Source organism: Anomaloglossus baeobatrachus, chromosome 2 (assembly GCF_048569485.1).
Source record: "Anomaloglossus baeobatrachus isolate aAnoBae1 chromosome 2, aAnoBae1.hap1, whole genome shotgun sequence".
NCBI classification, from domain to species: Eukaryota; Metazoa; Chordata; class Amphibia; order Anura; family Aromobatidae; genus Anomaloglossus; species Anomaloglossus baeobatrachus.
Genome location: NC_134354.1, coordinates 112,503,047 through 112,517,342, shown reverse-complemented (window position 1 = coordinate 112,517,342; position 14,296 = coordinate 112,503,047). Strand labels below are relative to the sequence as shown.

The 14,296-nt window shown below is 50.6% G+C and overlaps 1 protein-coding gene across 1 annotated transcript in view; it reads right to left on the bottom strand.

The window, feature by feature from the left end:
- Positions 1-14,296, bottom strand: part of LOC142291051 (myeloperoxidase-like) — a 95,992-nt gene that overhangs the window by 71,868 nt on the left and 9,828 nt on the right. Inside the window, exons 2-3 of the mRNA XM_075335273.1 lie at positions 3,762-3,855; positions 1,596-1,771 (exon numbers count right to left, since the gene is read on the bottom strand). Coding sequence (XP_075191388.1) covers positions 1,596-1,771; positions 3,762-3,855 — 270 coding nt within the window. The remainder of the gene's footprint in view (positions 1-1,595; positions 1,772-3,761; positions 3,856-14,296) is intronic.

Genomic DNA, 14,296 nt, shown 5'->3' with positions numbered 1-14,296 from the left:
CGTGAAGGGAAACACAGTCACCGCCAAGGCTACAGTTCCCAGGGCCAGAGCCTGCGGGCAAAAGGGGCTCCCTCAGCCTCTATCCAAGCTGGGGAGCGGTTTACCGGTGGGAAGCCATTGGAACCGTAACACAACACAGGTGCAGGGAAAGGCAACCACCATCAACCTGCCGGGAGGAGAAACACCGCAGCCGTCTGTGGGAACCGTCCATCCAGCCGTTTGTTTTACCGGAGACTTTGCATTCGTCATTGGCTGAGTGAGTACCACCGTGCCGTGCGGCACAGCGCTGCCCCCCGCGACCCTGCACCTCACCAGGCCCCGTAACCGGCCTGCCATCCGTTCCTACCCCTCACCGGGCCCGGGGACAACCAACCCCCCCCTACCCACGGAGGGGAGAACGAACATCCAAGCTGCTCCCTGTCATCGCTCCCGGGATCCCCGTCCAGAGCAGCGGTGGTGTCACAACCTCACCACAACCGTGGGTGGCGTCACGGACAATCAATCCTCAAAACCGATCCCCTTTTCACTCATGGGCGAGGAGCGCCGCTCGAGGCCCCGTATCCGGCCCGCCGCTCGAGCCACCGAGCAGCGAGCAAGCAAGCCGCAGCAGCGCCGGACCCGAGCAGTGGGTGAGCGCAGCGCCCTCCCCGCCCGCGACACAAGCACAGCTTTCTGAATCCTAATTGTGTAATATAAGCACTGTCAGGATTCAGCTCTGCTTGTAAGCAGTCTGCAAATGACCACACATATGTGATTTGTGTATTCTGGATCACCTGCTGACTAGATTCTCATTCACCTGTCTTAGGCCCGTTTCACACGTCAGTGAAAAACACAGACGTTTTTCACTGGCGTGTAAAATACGCACATGTCCCTGCGTGTGCCGTGAATCACGGCACACGTGGGTTGTCTAAGTGCAATCCGGGCTCCGTTCTCTGTGGCCCGTGATTGCACTTAGAAATCAACTCACCTGTGCCCGCTCCCGCTCTCCGTGGTGCTGAATCCTCCTGCGATGCAGCATCCGGCCAGCGCTGACCCCTGCAGCAGCTGCTTCCGGGTCGGCTGTGTCGTGCATCATTAAGATGCGCGACAGTAATCAGCCGGCTTAGAAGCAGCAAGCTGCACGGGCTGCAGAGAACGCGGCTGAAGCCGGGTGAGTTAAAATGTTTATTATTTTAAATGCACGTTTTTTTCTGGCACGTGTTTCACGGACCACACCACTGCGTGGTCCGTGGAACACCAGTGATGCCAGAAAAAAATGGACATGTCTCCGTGCAGCAATCACGCACACGCGGGTACGCTGCACGGAGACACAGGCAGTGAAAAATCACTGACGTGTGAGCAGACCCATTCATTAGAATGGGTCTGCGTATGTCAGTGATTCTGGTACGTTTAAAAAAAAGCACAAACGTACCAGAATCACTGACGTGTGAAAGAGGCCTTACAGAGCCTTAATACAGATTTGGTGAGAAAAATAAACTACCGTATATAACATAATCCATCACTTGCTACTTTAAGGCTCATGCCAAAAGCCTTGCATAAAAGAACAATACTGCATTCAGAGAGCAATTTGTGTATCTATTATTATTAGTGCACACCTGAAACATTGGCGGCATCTGGGAACATGATTTCCAGCTTCGAATTTATGAGGTCACGAGTGACTTCTAAGTAATCTGCTGATCGGGCATTTTTTCTTGTTGCTCCCGCAGCTTGCTTGAAGAACGCCATTATCTCTGAAAGTCTTCCAATTTCCCTTTTGGACCGTACCTTTAAACTGGAAATACATTGAATTATTATGGATTAAAAATGGATATCTCAGACCCTAAACATTGGATAAAAGTAGTTTGATGGTTGAACAACCCTTGAGTGAATGAAGTCTGGCATTTGTATATTTGTGTAGCAAGATTGAAGGAGACATTGCCATATTAGATTTAAATGCCTATTCTGTCCATATACAGTATTTTTTACCCAACTGATTGGCTCTGGTGGAATTTCACATATAGGTTTGCCATTTTAACTATGACCTAGTAGCCTTTTTATTAGATAGTTTATTAAAAATTATGTTTTAACCCCTTCACAAACGGCCGATTTTTCGCTTTCCGTTTTTTTTTTCGCCATTCTTTTTCTGAGAGACGTAACTTTTTTATTTTTCAGTCAATATGGTCATGTGAGGGCTCATTTTTTGCTGAACGAGCTGTACTTTTCAATGAAACCATAGGTTTTACCATATAGTGTACTGGAAAATGGCAAAAAAAATTCCAAATGCAGAAAAATTGCAAAAAAAGTGCGAGAGCACTATTGTTTTTGAGATATTTTATTCACTGTGTTCACTGTATGGTAAAACTGATGTATGGGTGTGATGCCTCAGGTCAGTGCGAGTTCGTAGACACCAAACATGTATAGGTTTACTTTTATATAAGGGGTTAAAAAATTCGGACGTTTGTCTGAAAAAAGTGGCGCACGTTTTACGCCATATTCCGTGACCCCGTAGCGTTCTCATTTTTCGGGATCTATGGCTCAGTGATGGCTTATTTTTTGCAACTCGAGCTGACGATTTTTAACGGTACCATTTTTGCACAGATGCTTCGTTTTGATCGCCTGTTATTGCATTTTGCGCAAAAGTTGTGGCAACAAAAAAAACGTCATTTTGGCGTTTGGAATTTTTTTGCTGCTACGCCGTTTACTGATCAGATTAATTGATTTTATATTTTGATAGATCGGGCGTTTCTGAACGCGGCGATACCAAATGTGTGTATATTTTTTATTTTTTTAACCCTTTAATTTTCAATGGGGCGAAAGGGGGGTGATTTGAACTTTTATGGTTTTTTGTTTTTTTTTTTAATTTTTTAAAACAGAGAACAGTAAGTGCGCATGCGCGGGATCTGAAGTAGCGACAGTCACGTCGCTGATGTAAATCCATGGTATCACGCCCACATGCGAACGCCCACAGGTCAATGCGACGCCCATGGGGCTTAGAGCCCCTACTCATTTATATAGGGTACATACAAGTAATAAAACACATTTTTATACATTCACATTACACAATATTACAACACAGGGATGGGTATGAAGGGGTTACCAGGCCACACATCACCCTGCTACTAGGTTAGAGCATATAAATTACCTGACAGGTTCCCTTTAACCCTTGCAGCATGCTGTCCTCAACTTACATGGCAAAATCCTGGTGACAGATTCCCTTTAAGGAGGTGAAACCAGCCGGCCTCGGGTAACCAGTTACCACCAAACAGCAGTGAGTAAAAACCAGTTGCACTATACCTCTGTGTGGACTACTTTCTTCTGACTCCCATCACATCACCCATCCCCTGGGGCCCGGCCCTGCTTGCGGAGGGCCTACCATCCAGGCTGCAATTAACACCAGCCCCAGTAGTGACATTTTGCAGCGGCGGCTCCATCTATATAGCCGCAACACCGCAAGTGGCGTCACGTATTAACATTAATCTAATCCCTTGTAAATACACCCCATTACAAAAAGGGCCCAGGGCACGGAACCGGGCAACGGCCACCACAGTGACTTTCCCAAGATACACACTGCCCGGAACCGAGTACCCCATATCCCTGGGCGCGACACATCCTCTTCCCACTTCATCCATCAGAAGAGACTTGGGAGGCCCCTTAAACCAATCCTGCTGAACTCAGCCGGCTTTGAGTATGGGGACAGGATGGTGACAGTCATGTATAAACTAACAGCTGTCCTATGATACATTATTGTTATTGTTGTTCATCCCAACCCACAGTCGTCTTACTTTGTTCTCGTCTGTAAGTATGCTGAATCCACCAGATTCTTTGCTTCTTTGAAAGATTCATGGATAACATCATCATGTATCTTGTATTCTGCACCTTAAAAAAAAATAGGAATCAATCAGATGATGCAATACACAATAGAAAAACAGCATAGATACACATCTTAGAGCTCTAAAACTCATGAGTCATGTACAGTACATAACTGCACATTACTGGAAAGCAGCTTATGTCTGGTAAGTTGGTATGAGACATCCTTGGTAATAAATTTAACGTATAGAGGCTAAGTCATTATAAAATAAGTATGTGATGCCCTCGCCTATCAGGTCGTCACAGGGTATTGTGCAATCTGCCCTTCTGTGCAATATCCATCTCCTTCTTGGTTACGGGTCCCTGACCTTTGATGTTGCTAAGAACAAGGTAATCAAAATCCTGGGAACACTCTGCACCACACCCACCAGACCCACCAGTGGACGGCCTGAGTGGAATAGGGTCGCCCACGTGGGGTGTTGGTTAAGGGGAGGTCAGGAGTGTCAGGAGCAGAACAGTGGAGTGTTGGAGGGGAAAGTGTGAGGAGGTCAGGAGCTGGGCATCTCGAGACTACTAGATGGCAGACGTTGGTCTGCGTCTGGTAGGAGCTGGACCCCCGGTCGCAGGGGATCGTGACAAGGGGCACGGACTGTCAAGGATGGCCTTGTGCCATCACCTGGGCAGGGGCCAGGGCACGACGGGGTACGTGGACCCTAGGTCAGGAAGAAGCTTCAGGCGTCCTGACAATTTACCCGACAAGGACGGAGCCTTCAAGATCTGATCTCGACCCGTTCCAGAATCAGGGTACTAGCGCAACGAGGGGGATAGGACTTTCCCACTACATGGTCCAGAAAATCCCAAGCGTGAACCCTGAGACCAAGCTCACCCAGTTAGCCATACTGGTGAGTGGGACCCGATCAGTTTTATATTTAAGGGACCAACCAGTAACTAGGTGCTAAGGTAAAGGTCACAGACTAACAGGCAACACCAACGGGCACGGGATCCAGGCGTGCTCCCTCTCAGCAGCAGCGGTGTCCAGAACTTTGGTTTACCACAGTTGTCGGTGTCAGCGTTATTGGACTGAGTGAGTACACAAGTAACCCTTACCGTCCCAACGGCACCTCCCCACCACCATCACCGAGTCCTGGGGCATTCCCCCTATCCGTGGAGGGGTTAAAGACCTAGCTGACTACACCAACGCCACCGGGTACTCCCAATTGCAGCGGTGGCACTCCAGCTTACCATGCACCATGGGTGGCATCACGAACTTTAACCATATCATCCATGTAAATGTGACGCCCTGGGCAAGCCAGGGGTCACAGGTCATCACACCACCACACCCTACATCCCAGTTAGGGACACCAAAGCTACCAAAATCCTTGTTGCCTTCCTCCAGGGGCTGATGTTCACACCAGGGGGTGGGCCAGGCGGTTGGCTCCGCCCACCGAGGAGTACACAGCCCTGGAGGCGGAAGGAACCAGGCAGATGAGTTTAGGGGAGTGAAGTAGAAGGAAGTGGTAGAGGAGCTAAGTGAAAGTGAAGTGGTAGTGGAGTAAAGAAGAAAAGGAACAAAAGTGAACGTAGAAAGACCTGAAGTCAGTCCAGCTAAGTGCAGGACAGTGTCAGCAAGGTCAGCAACAGCGGTGATCGTCTGGAGGGGGACTGCTCGGAGGTTGCTGGAAGGACCGCGGACGGGTAGTGGCCCGGTGGTCTGGAGCAGTATACGAAGGACAGTCAGCACCAGGGCAGGGGCCTCTCGGACCCCGGCAAGGCTAGGAGTCACCATAATTTGCCGAATCCGTCAGTGAAGGGGACGTCGATCCCCCAACAACCAAGTCCCGACTGAAGGCAAAAGTCCAACCATTAAGGAGGAACACCGCCACCACCAGGGCACCAGTTCCTCAGGGCCAGCGTCTTTGGGCAAAGTAGGGCTCCTCCGGCCCATATCCAAGCCGGGGAGCGGGTTACCGGTGGGAACCCATCGCTACCAACACAGAAACACTAGGTGCAGGTCAAAGGGACATCACCGTTACCTACTGGGAGAGCAAGTGCAGCCGTCCGTGGGAACCGTCTTTCCAGCCGTGTGGTTTACCGTAAAACTGTGTCAACGTCTCAGGCTGAGTGAGTACCACAGTGCCGCAAGGCACAGCGCTGCCCCCGCGTCCCTGCGCCCACCAGGCCCTGCACCTTCCACACCATCACTGGGCCCCGGGATCACCAACCCCTACCCACGGAGGGGCAACACAACACCTGGCTGCTCCGCATCACCACTCCCGGGATCCCCATATTGAGCAGCGGTGGTGCTACAAATCACCACAACCGTGGGTGGCGTCACGGACAATAGACCATTCCCACACCCAACAACCCCCTTTCACTCACGGGCGAGGAGCACCGCTAGAGTCCCCGGGATCCGGCCCACCGCTCGAGCCACCGAGCAGCAGCAGGCCGCAGCAGCCGCGGCAGCCGGACCCGAGCAGCAGTGGGAGAGCGCGGCATCCACTCCTCCGCCCGCGACATAAATACTTCCCCTTTTATCCGAGTGGCCGCGCCAAACCGACTCCCGGGTCCGGAGACCCCTCGAGCCACCACGGACTTGGATCCGAGCAGCCTGGCTGCTGACGCGGGGGCGGCACAAGTAGACATTAAACTGAGAAACTATCAGCCAAGTTGAGCAAACACTTTCGGCCTAGGACACATGGCGAAAAAAACGGTGCGAGTGAATGCGATAAAAAAAAAAATCGACCAATGTTACTCTATGGGGCCAATCCCATGAGCGATTATTTTTTCAGCCCTAATTGGACTGAGAAAACAGTCGCAGCATGCTGAGAGGGGAATGCATTCCTGTTTCACTCGCACTTATACAAATCTTTGGGGCGAGAAAAACACTGTACTGCACTCGTGTTATACCGGTGTAACACGAGAGCAGTGCGGTTCTCGCATTAGTCGGCAATGGAGGAGATGGGGAGATAAATCCCCTCCCTCTCCTCCACAGCACAGGCCATTCCCTCCGCAGCACCGGCCCTCCCCTGCGCAGCACCTTCCCCCACCCAGCTGTGGTCTGATCACACGATTGGACCAGGACCATAGTTGCATGACCCTCGCATGACACTCGGCTCTCGTGCTGCAAGCTTGAGCCAAGTGTCATGCGAGGACTTGCACATAAACCCGTGTGGCCTCAGCCTTATAGTGGTTATCCGGAAGTTTTATTATTTTTCCTAAGGGGCTAAGAACTAACAGGCAGGTAGTTGCCAACTTTCTGCCTGGGGACAATCTCTGCTATTGTGAAGCCCTGGACTAGCCAGGTAGTCACAGGTAGGCCCTTGCATAAACACCCGTCCCCTAAAAAAGTGTCATCAGCCACCCTTAAAACCCTAGTCACCTCCCTCTAGGTTTGACGTTCACACCAGGGGGCGTGCTCAGGTGGTTGGACACGCCCGCCAAGGAGTTCACAGGCCCAGAGGCAGGAAAAACCACGGAGTTCAGTTTTGGAGGTAGATGAGTTGAGGAGTGGAGTTGAGAGGAATGAAGTTTGACAGGTGTCCTGGGTCGGAGCCCGTGCACCTTTGGCTAGGAGGCAGACGGTGGCCTCAGCCTGCAGGGCCGGGAAGACGGCTCGGTGGAACCGTAAGGGACCAGGGCAGGGTAGTGGCCCACCGGTACTGAACCGGGGAACTGACTGGAAACCGGAGCACAAAGGGGGGTACTCAGACCCTGAAACGCGGTCCCGAAACTACTGGACTCCGTTAATTAACTGATTGAGGTCTGGACTTTAGGTCCTTTCCCACCCAAGTCCCGACTGAAGACAACAGCCCACTGAGGGGGATAGAAAGCCACCGCACAGGCAGAGATCCCACGGGCCAGCATCTGCGGGCAAACGGGCTTCCCCAACACACACAACGCCGGGGAGCGGGCTCCCGTTGCTGAAGCACAGGCAGCCCAAAGTACAAAGTGCAGGAGAAAGGCGGAGACCACCAACCCGATTGGGGGACCAGACGCAGCCAACTGCGGGCACCGACCACCATCATTTTGGTTTACCAGAGACTCTTGTGCATCTATCATAGTGAGTACAACTGTGCCCACACTGTCAAGCACCGACACATCACACCAATCCGGGTCCCGGGGCCCTCACCCCTACCCACGGAGGGGTTAACACCAAAGCTGTGCAACATCTCCCCCGGGGTGCCCAGTAAACAGCAGTGGTGGTGTCCACATTCACCACGACCCGTGGGTGGCGTCACAAACTTTTCCAACACCGCGGCCCTGGCCGTGACCCTAAACCCCCTTCAAAGCGCCAGCCCCTTTCAGAGCGACGTGACCCCGGGTCCGGAGGCGCTCGAACCACCCATCAACGAGCCCGGATCTGAGCGGCTCGGCTGCAGCCGAGCGCGGGGCGAACACTATCTCACCAGTGTGGCGCCCTGGACAAGCCAGGTCGTCACAGGTTCTGCAACACACAACCCCACCCTGAGACAGGCACATCAGCCAGACACAAAATCCTTGTTGCCTCCCTCCAGGGGCTGATGTCCACACCCAGTGGGGTGGAGCCAGGCGGTTGGCCCCACCCACTGAGGAGTTCACAGTCCTGAAGGCAGGAAAGGAATTCAGTGAAGTGCAGTGAGGGAAAGTGAAAGTAGAGGAGTGAAGTGGTAGTGGAGCAAACTGACCGTGTCCGGGTACGTGGCCCGGGCACATAAGAGCAAGGTTGGCAGACGGTGGTGACCGTCTGCAGGAGAGGCCGATCGATGCGGAACCATAGGACCGAACCGGTACCGAACCGGGGAGCGAAGAGAAGCCAGCACCATCCGGCAGGGCCTGCGGACCCCGACCAGGCTGGGAGTTGCCGTTAAACTGGTCAAATCCGTTAGCGACCGGAACCTCCGGGGTTTCCTAGCAACAAAGACCCGAGTGAAGGCAACCGCTCAACCAGAAAAGGGAAATACAGCTACCGCCAAGGCTAGAATTCCTGCGGGCAAAGGGAGCTCCTCCGGCGCCTATCCAAGCTGGGGAGCGGGTTACCGGTGGGAAGCCATCAGAACCGAAGAAACGTTACAGGTGCAGGGAAAGGCAGTCACCGCCAACAGACCGGGAGTGACCACCGCAGCCGGCTGCGGGACCCGTCCATCCAGCCGTTTGTTTTACCAGAGACTCCGTATACGTTATTGGCTGAGTGAGTACCACCGTTCTGTCTGGCACTGCGCTGCCCCCGCGACCCTGCACCTCACCAAACCCAGTCACCTCCCCGTCATCTCACCGGGCCCCGGGACCACCAACCCCCTACCCACGGAGGGGAGAGAAACATCTCGGCTGCTCCCCGTCACCGATCCCGGGATCCCCGTCCAGAGCAGCGGTGGTGTCCCCAACCTCACCACAAACCATGGGTGGTGTCACGGACCGACTTCCCAAACCCAAAAACTATCCCCTTTCACTCACGGGCGAGGAGCGCCGCTCGAGTCCCCAGATCCAGCCCACCGCTCGAGCCACCGAGCAGCGGCAAGCAAGCAGCAGCAGCGCCGGACCCGAGCGGTGGCCTCCTCCCCGCCCGCGACACCAGCGATTCTGCTACTGCAAATCACCGTGTGTCAACAGAGCAGTTTCTTCTCTTTCGATCTGCTGTGTTGATGAGGCAGACATCATGCTGATTGAAAACCAGCTCACCACAGCTAGGCAGCAGGGAAACAACTGTTAATCAGCACGACATTGGCAGAGTCGCCGATCAACAGAGCAGTGTGGAAGAGAAGATTCTGCCATGTTGACGTGACGTCAGTGGAAGCCGTAGAGTCGCCACCATGAGTGGTCTGTGATTACTCTGAGCCGGCAGAGATTGATACTGGGCAGAATAGACAGATAGTGAGACACTACCTGCCTGTTAGTTCTTAGACCAAGCATGAATCTAAGCGTGACTGCACAACAGCGCATTTCAGTAAAGACACAGTTTGAAGAGTCGGCCCAGTGACTATAAGGGAAAGGGAAGACATGACTTTTTCAGCACCACCCCTAGGTGGCTTCTCTCTGCATGGCTCCAACTGACCTGGAGCTCTATTGCTATGGAGGAGACCTGTCAATCAGCATAAACATCTATCTGGGGGCAGAGATGAACTAGTCTTGTCTCTACCTATGGACCCCAGGCCATTCCTTATGATACATTTTCTCGATTTGGGCAGAATAAATAGTGTGACATGTTCCCTTTAAGAATGAGGTTTTACGTTTACCTTAACAGCCCAAGAATAAGACATTTATAATAGAGGATGTGTCTTTAGCAATTAGAAATAATAGTAATACTACCACTAAATATAAAATTAAAGGGACAGTACAGTGTCTCTCTAGTCTACCCTATCTGACATTAGCTATGGAGAATCATTAACACATGAGGGTTGGAAAGTTGCAGAGGAAACTCTCTGATATTCAGGTGGTCTTGTCTAATAAGGTGCCAGATGGTTACCTCTGCAACTGTCCTGCCTGCTTACAACAGCATCTCTTTGCACATTGTCAGATCAGGCAGAGGAGAGAGGAGGTAGACAAACCCTTTAAAGTGAGCCAACATTCCTATAGAATTATAATTAAAGATATATTACCATCTTGTGCTTGTTTCCATGGTATATGTCATAAATGTATGATAAATGTGTGTAGGGGTTAAAATACAAAAGTCAACTATGCCTCTCTTATCAAGCTGTGTGCTGTTGTTTACTTAAACTAAAGGCCTTATCACCTAGTGATTATCATTGCTGGACTAGAATGTCACGCGCAGTCCGGCATCCCCCTCTCTCTATTGAGAGCCTGGTGTAGGTGGGGACAGCTCTCTGAACTCTGCTGCTTTGCTAAAATTAAAATCTTTGATGAGTGACAGAACGGTACATAGTAATCGAAGCAGCACATCGTTGGATTCAGAATCTCTTTGCCTACGTTATGCTGCTCTTGGATGAGTTAGCAAAAACTTGATGACATATTCCCTTTAAGAGCTCAAAAGCCTCGTTTTAGTTTATATTATAAAATTACACCTACGTAAAGACATCACCAAGAAAAACTTAAAACCATAATAAATACAGACTTAATTATTTGGAACCTGTATAAATATATGTGCAGTAACCCATTACTAGTGGTGACTTCCACCCAGCTTTCCCAGTAACATTTATAAAATAACTTCGATTTTTGTATTTTTGTGTTGAAATCCCCATTGATTGCAAGAGTGGAGTCAAGTGTCTCCTAACTTTAGGTTTAAAGTCCACAGAGAGAGATTGACAGGATTTCCAAAAGATCTCTGAGAAAGTAAAGCTTTATTATCAATGGGTGCAAAAAAACCACCAAAAAACTGCTCGGATTTTTCATTGCAGCAGTGAAAAATTGAAACCCTACCGGTCACCACCACTTTTAGATGTGTTGTGTAAAATATTACCCCTAGAATCAAATGCTTTTAGGTAAAACCAAATGCAGAAAAAAAAACCTTTTTTATTATATCCAGGTAAAATACTCAAAAAACAGACGTTTGTGTTGAAAATCCACAGATTTTACTTACAAAGTGGATGAGAATTTATCAAATCTCATTTACGTGCTGCAAAAAAAAAATCTGTAGCCTACAGAATAGGTTTTAAATCACTAGTTTGTCAAATTATTCTGTCGATTTTTCATTGTGGTTTTAAATGGGAATCTGTCAGCAGGTTTTTGCTACCTCATCCGAGAGCAGAATAATGTAAGCAAATAGTCCCTGAATCCAATGATGTGTCACTTTGCTGGGTGCAGCAGTTCTGACACAATCAGTAATTTTAGATTTAGCAATGCAGCAGAGCTGAGAACACTGCCCCAGCCCATTCTGAGCTCTCTAAATACAATGTCTACAGACAATGAACTTCTTATCACAGTAGGGGGGAGTGTCACACTACCAGGCACAAAGCAAAGTAGTCCCAGGAATGATAATCTCCTGGTGCTAAAACGATGCTGTCTTCAGATCACATGGCAAAAACCTGCTGACAGATCCCTTTTAGTCTTTTGCAAATAAAAAGTCAAATCTGCTGTGAATTTACATTTCCACACCAAAATCTGCAACAAACAATGCATAGTTTTAAACTTAGGATACCCATATACTTTATATATTAGATAAAAATTGATGGAAATAGCAAATTCAGACCACAACAATTAATACCGACCAACCTCTGCAAGTGTTCAAAACAAAACGGGCATGTTGGTATTTTTAGCCGATGATCTGCACCCGGCTGTAACAAATTGTTGTTAAATGCATCCAGTACAGATCATCCACTGATGTATTCTGTAGTGTGTATAGGGCCATCACCGAAGAAATGTTCATTTATCAAGAGTGGCATAACTAGAGTTTGATGGGCCCTGGTGCAAAATTTGGACCGGGGCTCCCCTCCATGTACACCGACACTTAGGGTACGGGATAATGACATTGACACTCGGGGTACAGGATAATGATGCTGACACTTGGTTCTTACCCTCAGCACACAGCTTTCCCATGTTCTGATATCCATCTTGTCCTCGGCACCCAGCTTTCCCATGCTCTGCTATACATCATTCCCTCAGCACCCAGCTTTCCCATATCAGAGCATGATAAAGCTGGGTGCTCTGAGAGATGTACAGCAGAGCATGGAAAAGCTGGGTGCTGAGGGAAAGAGCCTTTTTCCCTCAGCACAAAACATTCCCATGCTTGTATCTTTGTCACCCTTGTATATAGTTCTCCAAATACTATAATGGCCCCCACATAGACTTCCATATAGTATAAAGGGTCCCACATAACCCTTCATATATTAGAATGCACCATGTATTATAATGCATTTCCCATAGTCCTCCATGTATTATAATTAACCCCATAGTTCTCCATATATTATACTGCACCACAGTCCTTCATGTTTTATAACGCACCCCCATAGTCCTTCATGTATAAAGTAGCCTCCATATTCCTCCATATATTATAATGTAGCCCCCATAGTCCTATATGTATTACAATGCAGCCCCATAAACCTTCATATTGTATTATGCAGCCCCATACTCCTCCATGTATAATGCACCCATATAGTCCATGTATAAGGTGTCCTTCATGTTTATTTTGCAGCCCCATAGACCTCTATGTATAATGCAGCCCCATAGACCTCCATGTATCAGGCAGCCAGCCCCACCAGGGCCTCAACGTGTCATGCAGCAAGCCCCCTAAGGTCTCCATGTGTCATGCAGCCAGACCCCCAGGGCCTCCATATGTCATGCAGCAAACCCCCCAGGGCCTCCATGTGTCATGCAGCCAGCCCCCATGGCCTCCATGTGTCATGCAGCCAGCCCCCAGGGCCTCCATGTGTCATGCAGCCAGGCCACCCCCAAGGACTCCATGTGTCCTGCAGCCAGGCCCCCTCCCAAGGACTCTGTGGCGCCCCTGACCTGGTCAGGCACCACTGAGTACTGCACCCATGCTGGGGACAGTACAAAACAGGTAATCCAGAAGGCTGACCGAGGTGTGACTACACAGGCGCATAGTGATCAGGTCTCACACATTTACCTTTGAGAGGACCCCTGGGGATCCCAGGAGGGGGCGAAGCCTCCATCTCCACTCGAGGGGTGGAGGGGGCGAAGCCTCCATCTCCACTCGAGGGGTGTGGTAGAGAGCCTGGTTGCTAGGTGACGTAGGCAAGAACAGGAGAGGAGGGAAGAGTGAGCCGAGGACAGTTGAGTGGTGAAGTTCAGGGAGGGCAGAAGCAGACCCTGTAGCTCTACACAAGGCTGACAACGTACGCGCAGTGACTACCGACGGGGGAGAACGGTCACCTGGGAGTGCTGCCCGAAATCCACACACAGCTAAAGAGAGAGCAACGGAGTGGAAAGTAAGGAGACTGTCAGGGAGATACCAGGCCCAAACGGGTAGCAGGTCCCAGTGCAGGGATAGATTCACCTTTCCTTTGCCAAACCTGCATGAGGGGGCACTTTACACCCCCAAGACAACACCACAGAGTCCGCAGCCACGTAGCCAAAGTAAGGGGCCCATAGCTCACAGGAGGCAAGCAGCCGGAGTGACCTGGTCCAGGCTACAAGCAAACGGGCCAAAAAGAAGGGGAGAGAGGCACCAGCAACTTCCCTGGGCGACCCCAGCAGGGCTTCAAGCAGGGGTTACCCCAAAACACAACGGGCTAAGGAAGGCGAGTTGGTAGCCACCCTCATAAGTCAGCCTGAAGGACACCTGGTTCCAGCCTGGTTCATCCCAGCTACGCCCGGGTTACTCACCCTGCCACCATCAGTGAGTAAAATCCCTGAAAGACATCCTGCTTGTGCGTGTGAGTCATTCTGCGACTTGTAGTTCCACACACCTACACGGGACCCTGGGGCATGCCTCACTCTCAGGAGGCTATTACAACTGACTGCACCTACTATCAGCCCCAGGCACCCCTAACCTGCAGTGGCGGTCCCCACTGACCGCAATTCTGAGAGTGGCGTCACGACAATCAAAATAGAGGATTTCCTACCTGTGACGAGATCCAGCCGCGTGGAGTCCCTGAAGGTAATGCACCGCTGCACCGAC